This window comes from Microtus pennsylvanicus, chromosome 19 (genome assembly GCF_037038515.1).
Source record: "Microtus pennsylvanicus isolate mMicPen1 chromosome 19, mMicPen1.hap1, whole genome shotgun sequence".
NCBI classification, from domain to species: domain Eukaryota; kingdom Metazoa; phylum Chordata; class Mammalia; order Rodentia; family Cricetidae; genus Microtus; species Microtus pennsylvanicus.
The window spans coordinates 18,488,560-18,515,007 of NC_134597.1; the positions used below are offsets into that span (position 1 = coordinate 18,488,560).

The 26,448-nt window shown below is 40.7% G+C and overlaps 1 protein-coding gene across 1 annotated transcript in view; it reads right to left on the reverse strand.

Annotated features, from left to right (window-relative positions):
• The window catches only part of Iqub (IQ motif and ubiquitin domain containing), a 66,054-nt gene that overhangs the window by 12,777 nt on the left and 26,829 nt on the right, over nucleotides 1–26,448 (reverse strand). The window contains exons 7-9 of the mRNA XM_075953658.1: nucleotides 26,215–26,425; nucleotides 12,872–13,047; nucleotides 3,823–3,993 (exon numbers count right to left, since the gene is read on the reverse strand). Of these exons, the coding sequence (XP_075809773.1) occupies nucleotides 3,823–3,993; nucleotides 12,872–13,047; nucleotides 26,215–26,425 (558 nt within the window). The remainder of the gene's footprint in view (nucleotides 1–3,822; nucleotides 3,994–12,871; nucleotides 13,048–26,214; nucleotides 26,426–26,448) is intronic.

Consider the following 26,448-nt stretch of genomic DNA (forward strand, 5'->3'; position numbering starts at 1 on the left):
AGCAGAGTTAAGTCCGTTCCACTATCTGGGGGAAAACGGATGGAACACTATCTGCGGGAGACAAAAGGTAAAGAGAGTGGTTGTAGAACAATCTCTTTCATACTTATTCTAGATACTTGGCGATATTAATAAATTTAAAAGTCGAAAACAGTGGTGCCTCACCCTAAGAGCATTTTAGATGGGCCTTGGGGAAATCCGAATAGATTTTTGTTAATACTGCTTTCATGCCTAAGGATCTAATTCTGGGTCTCTAAAATGGTATCTAGACCTTATTTTTACATATAGTCACATACTCACAATTAAGCTGTCTGTCTCTCTTTGTCTCTGTCTGTCTCTCTGTCTCACTCTCCCCTCTGTGTGTGTCTGTCTCTGTCTCCCTCCCTCCCTTCCCCATCTGTGTGTGTATCCCTGTCTGTTTGTGTCTCTCTCTCTCTTTCTCTGCCCCATTCCCTCACTCCCCTTCTCCTTCTGTGTGTGTGTGTCTGTCTATCTGTCTGTCTGTTTGTCTCTGAAACTCTAGGTGACTCTAAAGTATACTCAGGTCTAAAATTCTTTGTTCTTTATATATTTAGTGTATCGTTGAGTGGACAAATATAACTACACATGTTGAAGTAGCTTATTTAAGGGTGTCTTGCGTCGATAGAGTCAGAGTTAGTTATGTTTACAGCTTTATCTTTCTTCAAAATATAGTTAAATAAATTTCATCCAAATAGTTTAGGTTAAATGAATTCAGACCAAGAGAATCCCTGGTCTCTTTGGTTGACTAGGGACTGATTCTAATTATCAGATAGGAGGATTTCCTACATGCGCTCTCTCTTTTCCAACCTGGTCTTTACATGACCCTCTAGAAAGATCCTTATTTCTCGCCTCTCACCTTTCCTTCTCTCTTGCTATCTAAGGAGGGTTCTGCCAAGGCTGTTCGCAGCCCCAACATCTTTGCAAAGGTAGCGCAGAGAAAAGACAGCATCACCTGTGATCTCCAAACAGGCAGAGAACGCAAAACCTATGAGCCAATTACCTAATTCTTAGTGTCTGAAGATCATTGTGTGATGGGGTTCTGATTTTACTCAACAGAAGAGTTCTTTGTAGTTAAGGGGCAAAGAACCCAAATGGGGCATCTACAAGTGACGTTGTAAAATTCTCAAGCTTGTCATCAGCGGTTTGGTTGGGTTAAATATAGCCAGTATTTTTCCAGTTGTTATGTTTAGTGAAACACTGGTTTTTATTGAGGTGTCTATATGTACTTGCTTGAAACTGTGGGTCACATTAACGACACAACTGACTGACCGCACAGTTAGTTATTCAATCGTTACTTGTGTCCAAACGTTAATTCATAAAGATGATCACTCATAAACAATTGATGTCACAATTAAGTCACAAAGGGGGAAGCTGCCAAGAACTTATCTTCAAGAACTCAAAACACAACTTAGAAACCAGGTATTGTAGCTAATTCTCTCATTTAATTTCCCATCTACTCCAATGATACATACCCAAGATTACTTTCATTCTGAGCCGTCAAATGCAAGAATCCTGTTGGTCCTAGGGATACTGGGATGCCCCCTTTTAGGAATATGGGAAGCATATACCTTGCAGAAAATGGAGTGTGCTTCCCAGACCCTCACGTGTCAGGAGCAGTGCTAGCTATGGCATGCGGCAGATAACAATTCTTCACTAATGCGCTCCACCCCTCCACGTCGGATTGCCCACTTCTGAAACCTGGCTATCTTGGCTGAAGATAACTACTATATTAGCCCAAACACCAACCGTGCCCAAAGCCATGGTATCAGGTGTCACCTCGGGAATACGCTACATGAAATAATTCATCAATTAGGGAGGGAAAAGCCTGAGGATTTCCAGGTGAATCGGGAGTAAATGCAAATGAAAAGTAGATGGATTTCTGGCCTAGGTCGACCTCAAAAAAGAGATACAGCAGGTTCAGACAAAGAGTCAAAGTTTGTTAATATGTTCTGTGGTTATGTACTTGGAATGGAATATGCTGCAGTTGGCACGGCCTCCTTTACTCTTATTACCTTGAGCTATGAGGTAGTGTAACCCGGAAGACCACGTGGAAGCCTCTGAAAGTATCCTGGGGGTGAGGGGGAAGGACAGTCGCACTTGCTTCTTGGAGATATTTTACCTCCTGTGCCTTGAACTTTGGGCAATTCAAATTTAGAGGTCCTAATTCCTACATTAAAAAACTGCTTCCGGTAGAGGATACACTGCTCCTTTGAGCTCTAACTCTCCTCAGGTCGGGAGTTCTGAAGAGGACAGTGTCCACGTCCTTGTAGAGGGAACTGACTCCGATTTCCTAAAGACGTTGGAGGTGTTACAACCCGCTTGGGCACAAGGAATCGTGTACTTGGCGCTCAGGTCTGGGCATCTCCTGGTAAACACCTCCACAGTTTTGAGAGAAGAACGTATCGATCGTCCTGTTGTCCAGAGTTCTTAAGCCCCACTGACTGCAAGGTTATGAAACCATCAGTGTTAATCCAGGGCGAGGAAACATTAAAATGAGTAGCAGAGGGACAACCGGAGAATATGTTGTGGCCTTGATGTCTATAAGTACAACAGGCTATATACTTTGCTCATTAACCTCTCTACTATATTTTTATTCAGGAAAAAACTCTATCCACATCGTAGGAACTGATCGCCAAGCAAGGAATTCAAGCCGCAGCTGCCACTGTCCTGTAGCTCTCACTCGCCCCCTCCTGGTGAGTCGTGGGAAGACAACCTCGACTCAGTCATTTGTGAGTGCTGCTTCCAGAGACTTGGTTTGCCAGGGCAAACTCGCACCCTTAATTCAGTGAGATAAATGAACAGTCTTGCCCCTTGCTCTGACAGCGGGCAAACCCTCACAGCAGGCTCAGTTTCAAGGTGCTGGTGAGGCTGACGCGATTGCGCCGGCTCTTAGGGTCCCAATGATCGATCCAAGCTTTCCTCTTCTGAACACGAACATTATTCCTGTCTACTTTCTGTATGCCCGGGAAAATTCTAAATTCAAACCCTTCTCCGAGTCTATGTCTGAAGGAAACCTGATCCATGAGATCCACTATCTAATTTTTATTTAAAATCAGAAAATTAATAATGTGGGGAGGGGGAAGCAAACATACTTACTCCATGGCTCAGTGGGTAAGGAATGCGAGCATCTATCCAACTCAGATGGAGGAAGGAGAAAACCAATCCTAAAAATTATCCTGTAACCTCTGTGTGCGCACTGTGACGCACATGCGCAAACACATGCACACAATACAACAGATAAAATAAAATGTGTAGTGACTGGAGACAGCCTTTTATTGAAAACTGCCCAAAATGTAAACCATAATTGCTGCTTTTGCATTCCAGTTTTAAAATCACAGCTTGCCTGGCTTCTATTATTTTCTAAACCATACACCCAAGTGGCTATATAAAGGTGAATTTGCATTTGAATATGCAATGCTTAGATTTTATTATTATGTCATCAAATACATATATAATTTTTGCAAAGCTGCAAAATCGACCCACAACTTTGTGCACAGATTTTGCGTTTTTGTTAAGGGTTAATTCATAAGCCGTATCCATCCCCAAATTTACCAAAATAATTTAGCAGTTTATACAATTTCACATATGCAAGCATTTGTTAATAACTTTATAATTTCATAAGGGAAAGAACTTGTTGATTCCAGTATCCTGCTGACCTTTTTATTGATGTTGACCTTGACTTGAAGCCCAAGAGGCACCTTCACTTTCCCCGTGTGACAGTGGACACACCTTCACCGTGTGACAGTGGACATACCTTCACTGTGTGACAGTGGACATACCTTCACTGTGTGACAGTGGACATACCTTCACTGTGTGCTTCAGTGTCAGGAGAATGTCTAGCCTCTCATCCTGAGAAAGGTCTTTCAGTCTGATACACTTGTAGATGCTTTGCAACTCTCTGGCTCTTATAGTGAACTGTGTGTCCATTTCAATGGTTTGGCCATCAGGTCTTCTCCAGTTCTTTGGAGCTGAACACTTGAAAAGAATATTATTGTTGCAATTACAGTTAATTGAAGACTGAAAATAAGAATTTTGTCCCATCCACTAGAAATCTGTCTTAAGTCATTACTAAAAGCATTACTAAAATCTAAGAAAGACGATTGAAGAATGTGTAGACCATGGAAAAGTAAAATATTTATCTTTTATAAGCTGTAGCTTGAACTTATGGTTTCTTATATGCTAAGTAAGGGCTCTAGGACTGAGGCCTAAACTTCCAGAGCTCTGGATTAAAACATGGAACTCCAACTATGGGCTGGAGAGAGTGTGTGCTATCTTATAGAGGACCCGTGCCAGGGGGGAGAAAAAAAGACAGATCAAGACAGTGCTGGACACCAATGAGCATATCATGTAAGCAAGTCTGAAAACTCCCTGGGGATGATGAATCCGAGTCTGGTGAATCCTGGAAAGATGGCCTCCTGATTAGGCACACTTAGGGCTATTACAGAGATCCCAGGTTCAAATAAGGACCCAGCACCCTCTCTCAATCAATGGTAATTCCAATCTTAGAGGATTCAAATCTTCTTACCTCCACAGGCTCCTGCTCACACATGGTGCACAATAACACATTGAAAAATCAAATCTTTTAAAAACATTTAAAGTACCTCCTCAGCACAGAGGCCACCTGTCAGTCTTAGAAAGACATTTGGGGAGGGTAGACATTTGTTCAGTCGGCAGAAGGGAAAACACATCTCCAAGATTGAGAGTTTGGAGCTGGTTTACATTACTTGGCATGATGAGTGGCTATGTCTATATTAGGAACTGTTCATTGACTCCACAGGGAGAACAGCATACAGTTAGCATGTGTAATTTTTATTATCTGTCTAGCTCTATGTTGACTATGTGTTTATGTGTCTTGGTCAAACGCCTTATCAATTGAAGACAAAGTTCACTGAGCAGTTGTGGTGGTGATCCTCACTATTTGAAGATCTCCAGATGTCTCAGAAAGGGGCTGTGTGAGTTATGTCTTAGTATCTCATGTAGAATGTGAAAACAAAAAAAAAAAGTATCTCATGTAGAATAAGTCTGTAACAAGTTTAAAGTGCATAACAGAGCAGGATTCCACAGTGAGACAACTCTAAAGTGTATCTGTGTGTTCTGCACCCTCAAATTCAACTAACCACAGATCAGGAAATACTTGAAAAGAATTGTACCCAGCTGAGCATGATGCCATCTGTCTACAGTTCCAGCACTTGGGAGGTGGAGGCAGGAAGAACAAGAGTTCAAGACCAGCTTCTAAACAGAGAGTTGGAGACCAACCTCGGCTACATGAGAACTTACTAAAAACCTCAAAAATTGATCTATGCAGAACATATACAGACCTATTTGTTTCTTGTCATTGCTTCCTACACAAGTCAGTACAACAAAACATTATTTACATAGTATTTACGTTATATCAGAAGCTGGAAGTCATCTGGAACTGGGGGTGGAGCTCAGTGCTCAGCTGACAAGCATATAGCCTTAATTTCAGTCTCCAGTACTTAACAAAAAAAATCTGGAGATTATTTAAACTACTGAGGGATGGACATATATTATAAGCAAATGCAGTGTCCTTTCATACAAGACTGGAGCAACTGTGGATTTTGGTACCCACTGACTCTGGGAACCAATCTTTTGCACACAAGAGGGTCACCTGTCTTAGCAGTACTACTAAGCAAGTGTTGCAAAAAATTCTCACTTTCTATTGACAGATATGACATAGAGGAGCCCATCTAGGGTGTGTCCTGAACTGGGGGATGGGAGATCAGATTCCCTTGCCCTAACATTCAACTAAGGATTCCAAAACTACAAAATCAGAGACACAGCATGGGGTCTGAACTGTCTACTGAATGCAGAGCCGGAGTGACTTCTAAGGATGCCCCCAAAGGAGACTGATCTGTCTCCTCCTACTAAGGGTTTAAAAGCAGAGGATTCAGCTAGATATCCCTTGGGAAGCACTTGCTATTCGTAAAAGGCTGTTCTGTTTCTTTGCCTGATTATAGTCCTTCAGAAGCAAGCCTGCATTGATCACAATTGCTGGCTTTTTGGATAGTGGATGTTTTTGTAAGCTGACTAGTCATTGCTTTGAAGACCTTGTATCCTGATGAATGACATAATTGTAACCGTTTACATCTTAGTGTGGTTTAATCGTCAATTTAAGTAGAGTTCTCTAAGTGTTGGAGCAAATCAGTGAAAATTCATAGTGATACTAGGTTGCATTTCGAATTGCAGTTTACAATGAAGTTTTAATTCAATTTTAGTTCAATTAGTTCAACAGTATCAATTTACTTCCATTGTCTGCATGTTAGATTGGGAAATACAAAGTTACCCCTTATAATTATATTTGATATTTCTTCAAAACAAGAGTGTCCTTATAGCTATAGGCAAAATAAAAGTTGCTCAGAGCTAGTAACCTCCAGTAGAAACATCAGATTCTCCCTTCAAGTTGTGATCTGGGGAATGGCAAGCTGTGGCACTATAACTGGTTTATAATGTCACATTAGAAATGGAATACTAGGTAACATTAGTTAGACATCTGATGAGCTCAAGATGAGATGGCTGAAGAGCTACAAAAGTAAAATGGAGTAATAGCAAGATACTTTAATTGATGTCACGTAAAAACAACGCAATTTTACAACTGAGAGAGCCTTACGCTGAGTATTGTGCTCAATTATAATGCTTCTTCAAGCTCATTTTTAATGTTTTAAGTAATAATTACGCTAAATTTCATCTGTAATATCCTCAAGTCTAACTAATATCTTAATCTTCATATGCTAATTTCCTCAGCATGACTCTATAAAATATAATTTCCTTTCTACCATTAGGAAGGACAATATCTTTTACTTGGCAGGCTGGCGACTTATTTCATTTGTAATAATCCTTCTAACAACATGTTTCTGAAGTGTCTACTTTATATAAGCTATTGTATGTTGGCAGTTGCTACACCATTTTATTCTACTTGCAAATGAGTGTTGATCACAATTACTGGCTTTTTATGGCTCTAATGAATGCAAGATACTACAACGAGGTCTTGGGCTTTTGCAAATATAAATCCAAATCCTCATCTTTTAACTCTAAAGTCAAGCCTTACATTTCCCAAGAAATGTTCTCAAGTTCTACAGCTGGAAGCCATAGCATCACTTACATTTGAAATCCTTTTACAGTTACACACACACAGAGAGAGAGAGAGAGAGAGAGAGAGAGAGAGAGAGAGAGAGAGAGAGACAGAGAGACAGAGAGACAGAGAGACAGAGAGACAGAGAGACAGAGAGACAGAGAGACAGAGAGACAGAGAGGATCTCTATTTCAGTAACTCATGGCAAAAGGAAATTGGATCTCAATTGTTCAATAAATATTTTATGATTTTAAAATTTTCCAAAGAGGTTTTAAAAAGTAAATTTCTCAGGTAATTCTGCATCTTTCACAGGGTCCATGGTGGTCATCTATCCATTTAACAAATGCTTATTGTGTCTGCACTAGTTAGTGCACTGGGCACTGAGTAAATAAAATGTGTTCCTGATTCCAACAGCTTTCAGATCTCATGGGATAAAAAGGTAAGAAAATAACTAATTAGAGAAAGAACATGGTTGAGAGCTGCAGATAAACAGACAAGGATGGGCTGTCTGTAAAGCACTTAACTCCTAAGAAAATCATCCTACAAGGAAAGCAAAAGAATAAACAAGACTTTCCCAGATTAAAGAGAACCAAATGATATAATCAGATAATCCTATGTATGAAGTCCCAGTACCCAAGAGCTGGCACAAACAAGATAGATAGATAGATAGAAATCTGTTCAGCAAAGCTGTTTTTATCTTCTGCCAACACTGATAACTTTGTCTTCAAGTACAGGCTTCTTTGATTTCAGGCCTTAAGATTATTATTTTTTTACTCTGATGAGGGAAAATGTCAACTTCACTTATTTCTCTTTCCTAGTTCCTTTTTTCTTTGAATGCTTTGGCTCTAATAAGAGATGTACAACAACCATGTTCTTAAATTGCTTCAGAAATAGAAGCATAATAAATTCCACTTAGCTGCCAACAAACGAGACCGCTGAGGCTGGGGAATGGAGCAACAGAAGAACAGCAGGGATGGAAGGGGAGGTGGGAAGACCACAAAGGCCTCCAGAGCAGCAGGCCCTCCCGTGAGGAGAGGAAACGGCTGCACTGGGAGAGTAGCCCTTTTCTTCCTCCAGAATTAATTCTCAGGTCCCCAAGGGTACAAATTAAGTATAAAGTTAAGCCCCCCAAAAGTCACTGGGTGGTGATCAACTTTTCTTTCATACAGCAAAGGGGTTCTATTCACCCACAGTGCCCCCCTGTTATATGCACAGCTCAAAGAGAGGTAGATGAATTTTTCTATCCTATTAGCCATAGGCCACCTGAGCATTTACATGGCACGGGTCACAAAAATTGCAGATTTTTAGGTTTGTGACTGTGAGAAATGATGTATAAATCAAGGAAATAAATGACCTCGACTCTAGAGAGAATCTCTTACAGAAATGCAGATGATCACATAGTTTGGGAAAAACACACCCAAAACATTAAAGCTGGAAACCAACTGGCGCCCCTTCGTTTAGCCGTCACAATGCGAATTCCCTGACTCAGTCAATCTGTCAGGTCTTAGTGTCCGACAATCTGCAGAAGTTAATGTTTGCTGTGGTAAATTACCCGTTGATTGATGCTTTTAAAATCTTCATCAGGCGATGAAAGGAGACAGAGACAGAGTCCCACATTGGAGCACCGGACAGAAATCTCAAGGTCCAAATCAGGAGCAGAAGGAGAGAGAGAACGAGCAAGGAACTCAGGACCGCAAGGCGTGCACCCACACACTGAGACAATGGGGATGTTCTATCGGGAACTCACCAAGGCCAGCTGGCCTGGGTCTGAAAAAGCCTGGGAAAAAACCGGACTCGCTGAACATAGCGGACAATGAGGACTACTGAGAACTCAAGAACAATGGCATTGGGTTTCTGATCCTACTGCACGCACTGGCTTTGTAGGAACCTAGGCAGTTTGGATGCTCAACTTACTAGACCTGGATGGAGGTGGGTGGTCCTTGGACTTCCCACAGGGCAGGGAACCCTGATTGCTCTACGGGCTGAGGAGGGAGGGGGACGTGATTGAGGGAGGGGGAGGGAAATGGGAGGCGGTGGCGGGGAAGAGACAAAAATCTTTAATAAATAAATAAATTTTAAAAAAATCTTCAGAGTGGGGGCTGGAGAGATGAGATGGCTCTAAAAGCACTGGCCGTTCTACCAGTTCCCAGCAACCATGTGGTGGGTCACCACTGGAACTGCAAGGTCAGGAGTTCAGACACTGCCACACAGATACATGGGCAGGCAACCACCGATGTACATTAAATTAAATTAAGTTTTTAAAATTCTTTCGAGTGAAATTTTTATTAAGAATGAGAACTATAAGTACCTTTAGTTCAATTTCTTGATTAGGTCAATGAAATCATCTCAGTCATTATTCAGAGAAATAGTATATGCAGAATAAGACAAACAATAAAATATTATTTTAATAAATCCCACAGTCATTGGACTAGATGAATTTAAACTGAAATCAAATATAAGTGTTTATCCTCTAAAGGTATTTGTAAATCATAAGAAAGTAAAATTTTGCTTTAAATATCTACCTTATACTGCTTTTGATGATAAATATTGCATTGTAACTCTGTTTGCTTGTTACTTTTAATGTCTAAAATAACTGTGACCTTGACTGGCTTCTGGGGTAACTATCAACTGTTCTATCAGCAATCAAAGTGTTGATATTAAGTTGCTTCAGCAATTGTGAAATGAATACTGACTCCTCCTCAGTGTTAGAGATAACAACAGGCATGAGATTATAGGGAGTAGACAGACATGGAGAAGAATAACTATTTCCTATGAAAGTCCGCATCATTTTGCCTTCTTTTCTAGACATTTGGCATTTGGTACAGCTTCATATACAAAAACATACCTTAGATGATATTGGATTACAGCAGTCATCAGCTTGACTGGTTCTGGTCACAAAGCCAGTTGTTACTCTGCTTTTCTCTGCCCTTAGAACTTTTCACACACACACGCATGCACACATGCTTTGATTTAATGTTTTATTTACTTAATAATAAGGTCAAATAATCAATACCCTTACTGCCTTCCAGCTGTCTCTTGAGTCTAATTTCCAGGGCAACATTCAAAATCCAACTCCACCTCCTCGGCATCCCCACCAAACCCCTGTCATAGGGCAGATCTTATTATGTTCAGAGTCCTTCAAGACTTTGGATTCCACCCTTTACCAAATATTTAGAAATCAAAACCAGATCTGCTCCATAGAAATATTTAGAACAATATTTCTCCATTTTACCTTTATTTAGATGAGATTCATATAAAAATCTTTGTAGGAGACTGCATATAGTTCATGAGAAAAGATGACAATAACTCTAGAATCAATTTCAGATTTGTGCTTTGACACACACACATACACACACACACACATATAATTTCAAAACCTGCTTAGAGTCAATCCTAGAAATGGGGCTCAAAGCTATGGTAGCAAGGTGTTTAATACATAAACAAGAAGATGCATTGCATAAGAGTTTGAGGCAGAATTTAGCAGAATTACCTTACAAGACATAGAAAGACGTCAGAATAGCACAAAGGGAAAGCCCTGAAGAAGACAAGTTTCAAATAAGGATGCAGGAGTGCTACCTGCCTTTCTTGCCATTAGTACCCAAAAGCCTCCATTTCTCGCAAACACTCAGGCTACACCAGGTCCTTGCCAACACCTCTAGTAAAGATTATAGGGTGTGTGAAACCACAGTTCCTAGTCAGAAAGTGGGTTCGAGAGAAAGCAACTTGTTCAACCAGTGAATTTAGTTTGAAATATGGTTGTGAGAAATAATGTCCTGGTCATTGTTCTATTGCTGTGAAGAGACCCCATGACCAGGCAACTCTTACAAAAGCAAGCATTTAACTGTGGGCTTGCTTACAGTGTCAGCCATTTAGTCTAGCATTATCATAGCAGGCATGGAAGACAGGATGTTGGAAAAGTAGCTGAGCGCTCCCTTCTGAGCATCAGGCAGAGAAGCACAGAGACTGGGCCGAGCATGATCGTTTTGAGAGCTCAATCCCCACTCCCCTCCCCTGTGACACACGTTCTCCAACAAGGCCGCCCTTTATATTCCTTCTAATCTCAAAGAGTTCTAGTCCCTGGTGACTAAGCATTCAAATGCATGAGTTTATACAGCCCGTTCTTATCCAAACCACCACAAATAAGGATATTACAGTTTTCCGCAACTGCCTTTCCTAGAATGAAGATATTTGAGAACTTTAACAGTAGTGCTGTCTATATGACTTGTTCCTTATTTGGAATATGAAATTCAGGCCATTATTTTCTGCTCATATTTTCCTGTTTAATCCCCACTGTCTTCTGCCTTTGGAGATCCCGACAGCATTGCTCAGGGTGACACGATAATCCTGTGTCCCACCATCCCACTGTCCTTTGCCTCCCTCATCTCCATCTGAGTCCTGTCTGTAGAGTTCCTGTAGTAATAAGGGGCGGCGGCGGGGCTGCGTCCCCAACACCCCAAGCCGCCTGCCCGGCTAGCTTTACCCCGAAATAATTACACAGACACTGTATTCTTTTAAACACTGCTTTGGCCCATTTCTACCTAGCCTCTTCTAGGCTAATTCTCACATATTAATTTAGCCCATTTCTAATCATCTGTGTAGCACCCCTAGGTGCGCTTACCGGGAAGATTCTAGCCTAAGTCCATCCTGGGTCGGAGCTTCATAGCGTGCGTCTTCCCTGGAGCAGGTAGCATGGCGTCTCTCTGAAGGCGTCTGCTCTGGAGAGGAGAGCTGTCGAGTCTGACCTCACTTCCTCTTCCTCCCAGCGTTCTGTTCTGTTTACTCCTCCCACCTATCTCCTAACCAATGAGAGCCAAGCAGCTTCTTTTATTTTAACCAATGACCTTCCTCCATCAAGTTCCTCTAACCTATCTCTGTATGTGTGTCAACCACTCACTCGCTCCAGATCTGATCTCCAAAGGCAGAAGACAGTGGGGATTGGACAATTGGACACATTGTTTAGAAGTTCCTAAGGGTCTGGTCTGGAACCATAACTAAAATTAAAGCCATCGATAATCTGAAGTCAAGGAGAAGGGTGCACAAATGAGCCGACAAGAGGGCATTTAAAGTAATAAAAAAAATGGGATTATTTTAGGAAAAAAAAGTTCTCAAATAACAAGAAGCACAGAAGTAGAATCACGACAAACAAGTAACTTAGAAAACTGTATCCCTTTCTTCTTCTGTATGGATGGATTGGCTTTTAATTGTCTGGAAAGGTCAGGTTTATAAAACGAAATTTGTTACTATGGAAACGGGCTTTCAACATCAAACAGGCAGTTTGACCACAAAAAGGTAATTACTTTAGTTTTCCCCTTAATTGCGTGATTTCTTGCTTTTCAATAAGTGTGTATCCTGTTGATGAGAAATGTCCAGTCAAGGAGGGCTATGGTGAGCCAAGCATGGACACAGGTCTCCAAGTAACTTCCCAAGCTGGTGACCACTGGGTACCCAGATCCAGACATTCTGGGACTTGACTACTTGACATACTATCAGAGGGTGAAACTCTCCCAATTCAAAGAACCACCCCCTTTTCTCTTATGAGCAGATTCCTTCAGTCAGGCACATAGGAATCTCATATTCTCTGTCAGTCTCTTTGAAGGTACAGTTCGAGTACCAACACTGTTAAAAGAGTAAATATATAGGATTTAAAGAAATACCAAAAGGTTAAAACTTTGCGGCAGTTCTGACAGTTTCCGTCTCTCCTTTAGATCACTATTTTGCCCTGGTCAACTTGGGACACCATCACGCTTAAATGACTCCACTTACCTTATCCAGAAAACTCTGTATAGCTGCCTCCTGGCTCTCCATGTGGGCGATACTTCTGTGTCTCCCGATGGAAGCAATGATCTGTGTTTCCTTCTCCAGGAGTTCGCACAGGGCAGCTTTCCTCTCCGCTTGAGTTAAATGTTGATCAATTTGTGTGGTTTCCTCTTGCCGCCAAACTAGAGGAATGGCAAGATGAAATAGGAAATAACATAAGGAAAGGTTCCTGGGTTGTCAAAATCAACACAACTTTTTTAGAAATATATGTTTTTATTTTAGTTATATTAATGTAACTAATTGTATTATTATTAATTTTTAATAATGGCTGTGGGGGGTGTGTGAACGTGAGTAGGATGATCTTGGAAGTCAGAGGTTTCAGAACGCTCTGGAGCTGGAACTGCAGGTGATTGTGAGCCACTTGGTGTGATTGCTGGAAATCACACTCAGGGCCCAGCTCTCCAACACTCAAGATAAAATCATTTTGTAACACTCTTAGCTCAGTGTTCTTAACAGTTCCGGGTCCTCAACAACCAATCCTCTTTCATTTACTTTTTCAGTTTCTACAGGTCTGGAGACTTTCTTTGATTTCCTCTGTCCTTCTCCCTTTTCTCCTTTACTTCTTACTCCATCTTAGGGTCTGCTTCCCCGAGGACCCAAAATGTGGTTTAGACACAACAGTTTACATTAGTTATCACCTCCATTCTATCACTTGCTGTTTCTGACAGAATCCTAAGCCACATCATATTAATTGTAGATTAACTGCATTATGTTATAATAATCCTTAAAGTGTTTTAAAACCCTGGTCAGTATAAATAAAGATGATACTGCATAAATATATTCCAAGACCATATAATAAAACTTCAAAGAGAAATAATTTAGTAAGCCCGTTATATCTAAATATAGACCTACATCATCACATATGAATTTCTATATGATGTGTCAAACTTAATTCAAAGCTTCTAGACTCAGATATTGTTTTTAATAAAGGTTCTATTCAAATTCTTATGCAAACTAAGTTTGGTGAAGAAAATTCTTTTTCACTTCACACTTCAAAACTGTCAAGCTTATTGTGACAGGAGCATCAGATAGGACATGGCCTTAGAAATTAAATTGCTCGATCCTACATTCGATCAAACATCCTCCTCTCAGTGGCTTGGACAGGAATAATTTGACTGCCACAGAACCAATTTCTTGAGCTACATGCCATCCCTCTGGGCAGCTGAAGGTAGCGCCTCGTGTCTCTCTTACATTTTTCCCTTCTCAAGGCATAAACACTTCCATTTTTAAATTGTACATTATGTGACATAATTTCCTCTCACATCCAGGTCAACCTTTGTCTGTCTCCTAACATACCGCTCAAAATATGCTGTCAAATTCTGTCAAAATAGAGGCTTGGGCACAACCTGCCACACACTCTCCTGACCGAGGTGACAAAAATATGAAGGACGGAGGAGGAGAAAGACAGAAAGCAGCAACAGAAATAAGAAAAGCATGTGATATGCCTAGAGCATGCAGAATTCTCAGGAAGCGTAATGAGGATTTGGGGAAATAAATTAAAAATGAATCCTCCCCAAAATATGCAAACACTGTTTCTAAACTACTACAGTACCTATCCTCTAGAAAGTGGGTCTCACAGGCAAAGGTGGTAAATCTCAATTGGACGTTGAAGCCGGCTGGTAGCTACCATGCCTTGACAAAGTCTGAAATGTCTCACATTTTAAACCACAGCTGAAAACAGTGGCAACTATGTTGGTTTGTACAGAAAAGGAATTTTTGAAACAAAGTATAAAGAAAGAGGAATAAAGCAATGGGTAGTAGGTTATGTTTAAAATATGAGGTGATTATATTTACATATTAATGTGCAATTATATTACATATTGATAATTTACATAATAATCTGTTGCAGTTTAAAAGAATAACTGAAGATTTCTTTCTTTCTTTATTTATTTATTTTCTTTCTTTTTTTTTTTTTTGAAACAGTGCTTCTCTGTGTAGCTCTGACTGTCCTGAAACTCACTCTGTAGACCAGGCTGGCTTCAAACTCACAGAGATCCATTTGCCTCTGCCTCCCTGATGCTGAGAATAAAGGCATGTGCCACCACTGCTCAGCAACTTTGAAGATTTCTAATAGTTATCTTTATTTATGAGTGTGTGTGTCTGTGTTGTGTGTGTGTATGTCACGCGTGCCCACAACAGCCACAAGAGGGCGACAGAGACGAGAGCCAAATGCGAGTCCTCTGGAAAAAGCAGCAAGGACCCTTCGTCACCGAGCCATGTTTCAAACACCCAAAATAGAGGAACTTTGGATGATCGCAATGTCGTGATATTCTCAAGAGGCATGTGAAACAAAGTAACACCAAATTGGCCGTGGAAAGTTGGCCGAGATAAGCAAAATGAAAGCAGAATCTGTGTCATTCCTGTAAGAAACAGGATGGGAGAACTCAAACCCAGAACCTGACATGAGAGATCATTTCATGACCTGATCACTGTGAATGCTTATGCCAGAAATCATGTGGCCATGTCCCATCGTCCACACACAAACATAGCTGTGGCAGGACAGAGTATAAATGGTTCATAAGCATTCCACACAGAGAAGCCTGCTGAACCTCCCACAAGTCAATGCAACAAGTGATGTCATCTCGTGTCTTAGTGAAGCGGGACCTGCCCAAGCACACACAGCTCGGGACTGGTGATGTCGTGACCCAAGCTCAGGCAGTCCTGCTGTGTGGGGGATACACACTTCCTTTAAAGCCAAAACCACGAAAGCCTTTCTTTTGAACACGAGAGTTACCAGTTGGCTCACTACCAAAGCTTCACTTAATCCAGTGGTCATCTAAGTCTTCCCTCTGCGTGGAAAGAGGGTGTAAGTACAGTGTTGGGAGGATGTTTCTAAGGAAGCTCCCGGAACCTGTTCTGCTCACACAATCAAACCTATCTTTACTCGGGACTATAAGAAGCCCTTTCACTTGAATGGCAGTTATACCTGCCAAGGTCCTACCACATCTTCACTCATTCAGAACACTCACCAATGTGTTGATGGTTACATAAAAAGAGCTCTAAAGACGCTAGGGCACATAAAGTGAGACGGCCTTGCCTTCTTCAAGGAATTAACACTGTTCCTAGCCTCTCTCCCATTAGATGGTGGTGAAAAACAGAGTTTCTGCTTCTCTTTCCATTTGTCAGCATGCCATGCCCAGCATTTTCCACCACTGGGTTTTGAGACTTTGTTTGAATTGATGCATCCTGACATGAGAGTCCATGTCCTGTTCTACAGACATGATTCGAGCAGATGTAAACTCCTTCCTCTACTGTTGGTTACAGGTATGGTTACCTTCTTACAGGGCTGCAGGAATATTTCAAAATGAACTTCACTTATATGAACTTTCATAGTTAGAAAGTGTTTGCTTTCTATTAAAACTTCAGATTTACTTTAATCATCACTAGGAATTATAAACATCTAGAGCCTGAGCGTGGGTCTTGGCTTCTCTTTGTAGCCACTACCTTTTATAATACTGTGCTTTTCAATTTTATCAGGATATTTCTTTGTCCTCTCATAGTTCCAATTGAAACCACCCAAATCAGGTCCAGGATTGCCAGTTCTGTTTTTTGCTAGAACCTGCTCTGTCCTTTACATAGATGCATTATTCAAATACCGCCCAGCTTGATCTATCCAGCAAGAGCATTTTGAAATGCAAAACCTAAATTATCTTCATCAAAGATTGTGAAATTAGAGAGCTAAATTATATTATGGAAATCCAGGAAATCTGTGATGGATGAGTTTGTTATTTAAAAGTAGCTTTACCAATCAGAATAAGAAATATGACAAACCCCAAATACCAAAAGGCAGGTGATGAATAAAGGAGAATTGTTTGCTTCTAGAAATAATAACTAAGAACATTTATCTCACAGGATTACAAAGTTGCTCCCAAGAAGCAAATAAAAGCTGACTGACATTAGCGAGCCTATTTTATTTGTCATCTTTACCTCAGAAACATCCAGAGCCTGAAGTAAGTTTAGACTGTGATGTTATTATCCAAACTGGTCTGGACACTTCAAAGAGGATGGATTATTCTCCTAGATCAATACTTAAGACTTGCTGAAATCTAGAAACGTTCGTGTAGACTGAAGTTTCACATCTTTTAGCTTATTACTATGGCATTTAAAGCATAACCTATAGGGCTAACTAAAAACAAAACCCAGTGAGTCTTAATTTTAATTTAAAAAAAACTCTCCATTAGATAAAGATAAATAATGTCCCAGCCACCAAAGAGGAGTAGAAGTCACAGGGCAGAGACATCTGAACCACTCTCAGGAGGTACGGTGTGTGGAAACCAGGAGGGAAGCTTCCCCTTTTGGTGACATGTGTTCCCTGGGGACAAGAGAGAGAACAGTCAGGAGCACTAAGATGCAGTGTGGTTTCCTAGGGCTTCCGTCACAGAGTACACACAACCCTTGATGCATTAAGGAACAAAATCTCTTTTCCTGACTGTTCTAGAGGCCATAATCCAAGATTAAGACACTTTCTGGGTCGTTTGCTCCCAGGGCCTCTCTTCTGGGGCCATTTCCTCCTAGATCTCTGCCAATACTTCACCTATGCACCAACCAAATATTTCTAGAGGACACCAGTCCTTACTGTGATAACACATGCTCATATACCTATTTATTTTTTTATTGCCTCTTTAAAAACACACACACATCACCAAATACAACCACACTTGAGGTACAAAGAATTCAGACGTCAATATAAGAATTTTGAAGGAACCCAATTTCAACCAATAAAGAAGCCAGTAGCTACAAATAATTTTGAGGCAAAATATATCAAAGAAATTGGCTAAGTGGAAATAGTAAAGGTAATCTAGCCCTTAAACTTATATTCTTAGACAAATTAGGGCTGCTATCTATATTCCATATTCACTCTGAAACATATTATTTGAACTTGTTATCTCTACGCATGAAATCTCAGCAGCTACCGCAGTTTGTCTTCCATGGCCCACCACGGGCATCCATATATTATAAAATTCACATCACAAACTGAAAGCCGAATGACCTGAAAAGAGTCAACATACACCTATCAAAACTGCCAAATGAGAAGCGAGAAGGAAAAAGGGATAAAAGTTGTAGATAAAGGTAATCAAACTTAATCACATAAGAGTAAACAGTAGCAAAGATCTACAAAGAAAAAAATCTTTAAACAACGTACTTCTAAATAATCTGTCAGTCGAGAACAAATGATAAAGGTGTGATGTTAAGTTGGGAGCGTCACCCCAGCCCCTGGCATCCATCCCAGCCCCCTGACCTGGGAGTTGCATTGGTCTGGATCCAAATCCCAGCATGCCAGATCCAGACCCCACTCCGGGGAGAGGGTCAGGACCACTCCCACAGAGTATTTAAGTGAGCACCCAGAGGAAGAACACATATATGGTCCAGGGTTTTGCAAGTGCTCCTCGGGTTTTTTTGGTTTTTTTTTTGTTGTTGTTGTTGTTGTTATTTTTTTTTTGTTTTGTCTCTCCTGCCACACACTCGATCACCCGAGAGTGCTGTATTTATTAAAACATGAGCACTTTAATTCAGTTTGATTTGACCTGATTGGATTTCTGTGCGCCGGCGGAGAGAATGTTTCTTAACAAAAGGTAATTATTTCAAAAAGTATTTTGAAAAGAGAAAATCAAACTCAACATGTCATAAAGTTGGAAAGCAGCAAGGTAGCAGTAGTTGAATCCAGATCACAGAACAATGATCTTTGCTTTCACCATATGAAAATATGTAAGTAGATATATCTATCAAAGACATCACATTTAAAATCTCCAGCTTTCCTACAAAGAAAATTCAAGGCCTTGGTGACCTTATTGATAAATTAGGAACATTTTAAGAACAAAATTTTAATTCTATACAAAGTTGAAAAAGGGGAAGAAAAAGGGATACAACATTATCTATACATCAAAATTAAACAATAACATAACAAGGAAAAAGAAATAGAATCTACAGAAGAATGTTCCTTAGGAACCTATACAAAAGTCTTAACCAAATTTTGACAGTATATAAAAGGTAATACAGTGGTTCTTGACCTGTGGGTTGTGACCCCTGTAAGGGGTTGCATGATCCTTTCACAGGGGCCACATGTCATATATTTACATTACAATTCATAACAGTATCAAAATTACAACATAAATAATCTTTGGTTTGGGGTCACCACAGCATGAGGAACTGTATTGAAGGGTCATAGCATTAAGAAGGTTGAAAACCACTGAGATAATACAACATAAATAAATGAAGTTTATCACAAGAATGCCAGGCAGGTTTAACAAATGAAAAAAAAAATCAACTGATATAAATCTCTGTGGCATGAACTACAAAGAAGGCTGTAAAATTCTTGGAATACTGAAAAAGCAGGAGGCAAAATGCAGCATTTATCCCTACCCCGACTCTGAGAAAAGGCTTCTCAGACGTGTATGGAAAATGAGGAATTGTCTTCAGTCAAACAAAAGACATCGCTAAACACCTAAGCTATGGTAAAATAATGCCCCCCTGTGAAAAGCTGGGTGTACTCTCCCTAACATCATCACATTGGCCCATTCAATGTGGAAAAGATGAGGCCACCACTAAATTCAAACTCCTGGCAGACTCTTTTGTAAAAGTTTACAAATGTGTACTAAACATTATTTTAAAAAGCAAATGATTTTTGTTTTGTTTTGTTTTTTCAAGACAGGGTTTCTCTGTGTAGCCCTGGCTGTCCTGGAACTCACTCTGTAGACCAGGCTGGCCTTGAACTCACAGAGCTGCCTCCTGAGTGCTGGTATTAAAGGTGTGAGCCACCACCTCCCGGCAAAAAAGCAAATGATTTAAAATAGTCAAGCCTACTTTGAAAAAAAAAAGCTGAGCCAAACAAAATACTCAGCCCATCTTTTCAAGAATCATGAAACTGCAGTCCTTGAGACTGTGGGATATTGGTACAATGTCACAAATAAGTCACTAGAACAGGATAAAGCTCTAGATATTTCTAGATAGACCCACAAATAGATAGTTAAGGTGGAAAAGTAATTCAATGGAGAAAAAGGTATTCAGTAAAAAATAAAATAAAATAACTAAAAGCAAATTATGGTAAAACAAACTGATTTCCACACATATAACAGGTAAACCAATTTTATACAATTAAAAAGTAAAATGTCCATTTCTCATTCCTATTCCTATCAGAAGCCCCAACTAGTTCAGCCAGGAAAACTTTTAAAGTCATACTTCCTAGGGGAAAAACTGCCTTTATTTCACAGTTAGCACAGTTCCCAGTTGTCCATATAAAGAATTAGAAAGAATCCAAAATTAATTAATACATGAGCTTAGCAAAGTCTGAGGACATAAGATTAATGTATATAGATCAATTGTGTTTCTATATACCGAAAACAAACACCTGGAATTTTATTTAAAAATTATTTTTCCAGTGCTAGGAATTTAACCCAGGAAAACACTCTACCACTAAACTGCATCCTCACTCCTGGAATTTGTTTAAATAATATCAAAATCATTAGGTATAGAGGAAAAATTAATAAAACATGAAGGATATATATGTTGAAAGACAAAACTCTGATAAATAAAGATTGGAACAAATGGAAAGATATGCAGTGTCTATAGACTCTACGATTAAGATGTCAGTTACCCCAGTTTATCTGGAGATCAAACACAATTCCACTCAAACTCCCAACAAAGGTTTTTGCTGTTGCTGTTTTCAAGACAGGTTTTCACTATGTTTCCCTTGCCTGTCCTTGAATACACTCTGTTAAGTGTGCTGGCCTTGAACTCACAGAGATCCTCCTGCCTCTGCCTCCTGAGTGCTGAGATTAAAGGTGTGCTTTTTTTATTAATTATTTATTAAAGATTTCTGCCTCCTCCCCGCTACCGCCTCCCATTTCCCTCCCCCCTCCCCCGGTCAAGTTCCCCTCCCTCGTCAGCCCAAAGTGCAATCAGGGTTCCTTGCCCTGTGGGAAGTCCAAGGACCACCCACCTCCATCCAGGTCTAGTAAGGTGAGCATCCAAACAGCCTAGGCTCCCCCAAAGCCAGTACGTGCAGTAGGGTCAAAAACCCACTGCCATTGTTCTTGAGTTCTCAGTAGTCCTCATTGTCCGCTATGTTCAGCGAGTCCGGTTTTATCCCATGCTTTTTCAGACCAGGCCAGCTGGCCTTGGTGAGTTCCTGATAGAACATCCCCATTGTCTCAGTGTGTGGGTGCACCCCTCGTGGTCCTGAGTTCCTTGCTGAAATCTCAAGGTCCAAATCAGGAGCAGATAGAAAGAGAGCACGAGCAAGGAACCAAAGGTGTGCTTTTGTATATGTGTTTTGCCTGCTTGTCTGTCTGCAGCACTTGTGTGCCTGGGGCCTTAGGAGGACAGAGGAGGTCGCAGTACTTAGGCAGGTGTAAGCCTGTAATGCCATGTGATTGCTGGGAATTGAACCCAGGTCTTCTGCAAGGATAGCCAATGCCCTTAACCTCTGACAATCTCTCCATTTTCAGTAAAGGTTTTTTGAATGGAATAACACTGATTGTAAAACCTGAGTGTAAGGCCGGAGACAGAATAGAGGAGCAATGGGAAGACTTGCATCACTCAGTTTCAAGACCAACTATAAAGACCCAGAATCAACACAATGCAGTGCTAGGGGGAGAGAAGAGGAGTCAGCCAAGAAACTGATCTATACAGGCACAGTCACGTAATTGATTATTGCTGTTGTCTGAATATGTGTGTGCTGCAAAGTTCACGTGTGACCTGTTATCCTCAAGACCTTATCTTAGCTTGGGCTTCTGAGAAATGACTGGGTCCTGGTAGTGAAACTCTCAGTAAGAAGATTAACCCCTTACGAAACAGGCCCAAGCGAGCACTGCCCCCTTGAATGGGCATCATGTATAAGGCACGCAACCTGCAGTACCTTGTTTGGGAGCCTCTAAAGAATAAGGAACTGATGAAGATATGAGGACAACTGAGTGGAGATGAGGCTGGATCTTTAACAATGGAGACAGAATAACTGGATGCTCGAAACAAAAGCATTTAAAAATTAACTTCAACTTACATTTTATACCTCATATAATTTCTTTCAAGTTGGATTATATATCTAAATGCAAATCATAGAACTAGAAAATTTCAGAAGAAAATACAGGAGAAAATCTACATGAGCCTACATTTGAAGAACTTTTAGATATAACAGTAAGTATATAATCTATATCAAAACAAATTGATACGTTGAATTGTATCAAGGGTACAAAGTTGAATTGTATCAAAGTCATTCACTCTGGCAAAGACACCAAGGGGGAGAAGGAACGCCCTTACGTGGCTCAGGAGAGTCCCTCTCCTTCCAGCCTGCCAGGTGGCTCATGCCTCCTCTCCTGGGTCCTTGAGCTGAACCTCCCTTCCTCCAACTCTGCTGGCCCTGACAGACGTCTAAACTGCGGGTGCAGCACACACTTTTGCTGCTTCACAGCTTTCCTTCTGCTTTATCTAGCTGATCTTACTGAGCGGCCCATGGGCCGATGCAAGTTCTCAATTTATTTCTTCTATAAAGCCCTTGTGAGGGGGACAGAATATCTTACACTGACTCTGATATCAAAACTCAGAGAGAGAGTGCTGCCCATCCTCCAGTGAGAGCAAACTGACGACAGAAGTGTCTGAGAAGAGACAGGGTGGTGCAGTGATTAGCGTTTATACTTTCCGCCACAGGCACAGACTTGTTTTACCTCTGGATGGCTGCCCATCGGTGCACTAAAGCTGAAAATGCATACCCTGTGAACTAGGACCTGCATTCCTAAGTCTGACACCCTAAAGAAATGCACACTTCGGTTCTTCAACAAAGGGAACTCCTTAGATTTCAAAAAAACAGAATCTAGGTACAAATCCACAATAAAATGGATGAGATAATTGTGATCCTTTTCTGCAATGGGATTGTCTACAGAAATGAGATTGAAAAGCTGAACTACATATGATAACATAGACAGAATTCACAGGGTGAAACTGAAGTTTAAAAGACAGACATAAGAAATCCATTATGAATAAGTCCGCTTACATAAAAATTGAAAACAAGGAGTACAAGAATTACTCCTTAGGGATCAAGGGGATTCGTATCGGAAAAGAAGAAGTTAAGCTCTCGTTATTTGCAGATGATATGATAGTATACATAAGCGACCCCAAAAACTCTACCAAAGAACTCCTACAGCTGATAAACACCTTTAGTAATGTGGCAGGATACAAGATCAACTCCAAAAAATCAGTGGCCTTCCTATACACTAAGGATAAGGAAACAGAGAGGGAAATTAGAGAAGCATCACCTTTCACGATAGCCACAAATAGCATAAAATATCTTGGGGTAACTCTGACCAAGGATGTGAAAGATCTATTTGACAAGAACTTTAAGTCTTTGAAGAAAGAAATTGAAGAGGACACCAGAAAATGGAAAGATCTTCCTTGCTCCTGGATTGGGAGGATCAACATAGTAAAAATGGCAATTCTACCAAAAGCAATCTATAGATTCAATGCAATCCCCATCAAAATCCCATCAAAATTCTTCACAGATCTGGAGAAGACAATAATCAACTTTTTATGGAAAAACAAAAAACCCAGGATAGCCAAAACAATCTTATACAACAAAGGATCGTCTGGAGGCATTACCATCCCTGACTTCAAACTCTACTACAGAGCTACAGTATTGAAAACAGCTTGGTATTGGCATAAAAACAGAGAAGTCGACCAATGGAATCGAATAGAAGACCCTGACATTAACCCACAAACCTATGAACACCTGATTTTCGATAAAGGAGCTAAAAGTATACAATGGAAAAAAGAGAGCATCTTCAACAAATTGTGCTGGCAAAACTGGATGTCAACCTGTAGAAGAATGAAAATAGATCCATATCTATCACCATGCACAAAACTCAAGTCCAAATGGATTAAAGACCTCAATATCAGTTTGAACACAGTGAACCTGATAGAAGAGAAAATGGGAAGTACTCTACAACACATGGGCACAGGAGACCACTTCTTACGTATAACCCCAGCAGCACAGACATTAAGGACCTCATTGAATAAATGGGACCTCCTGAGACTGAGAAGCTTCTGTAAAGCAAAGGACACTGTCACTAAGACACAAAGGCAACCCACCAACTAGGAGAAGATCTTCACCAACCCCGCAACTGACAAAGGTCTGATCTCCAAAATATATAAAGAACTCAAGAAACTAGACCGTAAAAGGCTAATCAACCCAATTATAAAATGGGGCATTGAGCTGAACAGAGAATTCTCAACAGAAGAACTTCAAATGGCCAAAAGACACTTAAAGTCATGCACAACTTCCTTAGCGATCAGGGAAATGCAAATCAAGACAACTTTAAGATACCATCTTACACCTGTCAGAATGGCTAAAATCAAAAATACCAATGATAGCTTTTGTTGGAGAGGTTGTGGAGAAAGGGGTACACTCATCCATTGCTGGTGGGAATGCAAACTTGTGCAACCACTTTGGAAGGCAGTATGGCGGTTTCTCAGGAAATTCGGGATCAACTTACCCTTGGACCCAGCAATACCACTCTTGGGAATATACCCAAGAGAGGCCTTATCATACAACAAAAGTATATGCTCTACAATGTTCATAGCAGCATTGTTTGTGATAGCCAGAACCTGGAAACAACCTAGATGCCCTTCAATGGAAGAATGGATGAAGAAAGTATGGAATTTATACATATTAGAGTACTACTCAGCAATAAAAAACAAGGACTTCATGAATTTTGCATACAAATGGATGGAAATAGAAAACACTATCCTGAGTGAGGTAAGCCAGACCCAAAAAGAGGAACATGGGATGTACTCACTCATATTTGGTTTCTAGCCATAAACCAAGGACATTGAGCTTATAATTAGTAATCCTAGAGAAGCTAAATAAGGAGAACCCAAAGAAAAACATATAGGCATCCTCCTGAATATTAACCTTCAGCAAGCGATGAAAGGAGACAGAGACAGAGACCCAAATTGGAGCACAGGACTGAAATCTCAAGGTCCAAATCAGGAGCAGAAGGAGAGAGAGCACGAGCATGGAACTCAGGACCGCGAGGGGTGCACCCACACACTGAGACAATGGGGATGTTCTATTGGGAACTCACCAAGGCCAGCTGGCCTGGGTCTGGAAAAGCCTGGGATAAAACCGGACTCTCTGAACATAGCGGACAATGAGGACTACTGAGAACTCAAGAACAATGGCAATGGGTTTCTGATCCTACTGCACGCACTGGCTTTGTGGGAGCCTAGGAAGGTTGGATGCTCAACTTACTAGACCTGGATGGAGGTGGGGGTTCCCTGGACTTCCCACAGGACAGGGAACCCTGATTGCTTTTCGGGCTGGGGGGAGACTTAATTGGGGGAGGGGGAGGGAAATGGGAGGCGGTGGCGGGGAAGAGACAGAAATCTTTAATAAATAAATAAATTTTAAAAAAAAAGAAAAAAAAAGAATTACTCCTTAGAATACAGGTACTCAAACCAACATTCTTCAGCTAAGGGCATGCCTGGAAATTCTGGTAAGTGGAAGCCCTACCGTTCTGCTCTGAAAAGAATGACACAGCATCACGTATACAACGGGAAACAATCCTGCCTGATGTACCTTAGACGGGAATGTTTATCTTCTTAAATAAGAATCGCTCTGTCTTATCACTAAGGAAAGAATGCCTTTTAAAAAAAAAAGCAGTTTTGGATTATGAATCTTAGTTCAAGCCATACACTTGTCCCTCTGAGCCACAAGAGGGCAGCAATTACAAGGCACAGCTGGGAAGATGGAATGAAAACCTAGTATTAAATAGAGGCGTGGCAAAACACACTGACCTTATACACAGAGCGTCCCCTCCAAAAATAAAGAATTTTAAAATCATTCTCATTTTTCAATTCATAATTTTAAATATAAAAAGTGAAATAAATGTCTCATGTCAGAAGCTTCTATTTATTTTCCTTCCGCCGTAATAATTTACAAGTTGCCCAAAGCATCACACAATCAGATGAGCTGTCGTTTTTAACTTACGTGGCTGAAGCATCCATGCCACAATACACTAAAACTCCATAGTTCTCACAGCCATAGACCCTTTTGTTGTTATTTAAAACACTTGCAATTTTATTTAACTACATCACATTTGCTGGGTATAGGAGAGCATATGTTTAATCCCAGCAGGGAGACAGATGGATCTCAGAGGCCAGTCTACTCTACAGAGTGAGTTGCAGGGCACCCAGGGATAAATGTATTTCCTAACCTAGATTCCTAAGACAACCCCCACAACAACAGTGCCTTTCTTTTGTCCTCACCAAGCCTATCTGTCCTGTAACGCTCTTCTGGGACTTACGCTCTAGAGCATTGTAAAGAAGCTCAAAGTCTTCATTCGTCTTAGGGTTGTGCCTGCGGTAGTAGTCCCTCCGCAGCCACTCTTCCTTCTCTCTGATCTTCTTGAGCTCTTGCTCTGCTTCCCACTCCAACCTCTCTTTCTTTTGTTGTCTTAAGATGTTCACAATGCGCTTAGCATGCCATTGCCGGAAGCGTGTCTGTATCACTATCACCTGTGTTTAGAACAAAAGGAAAT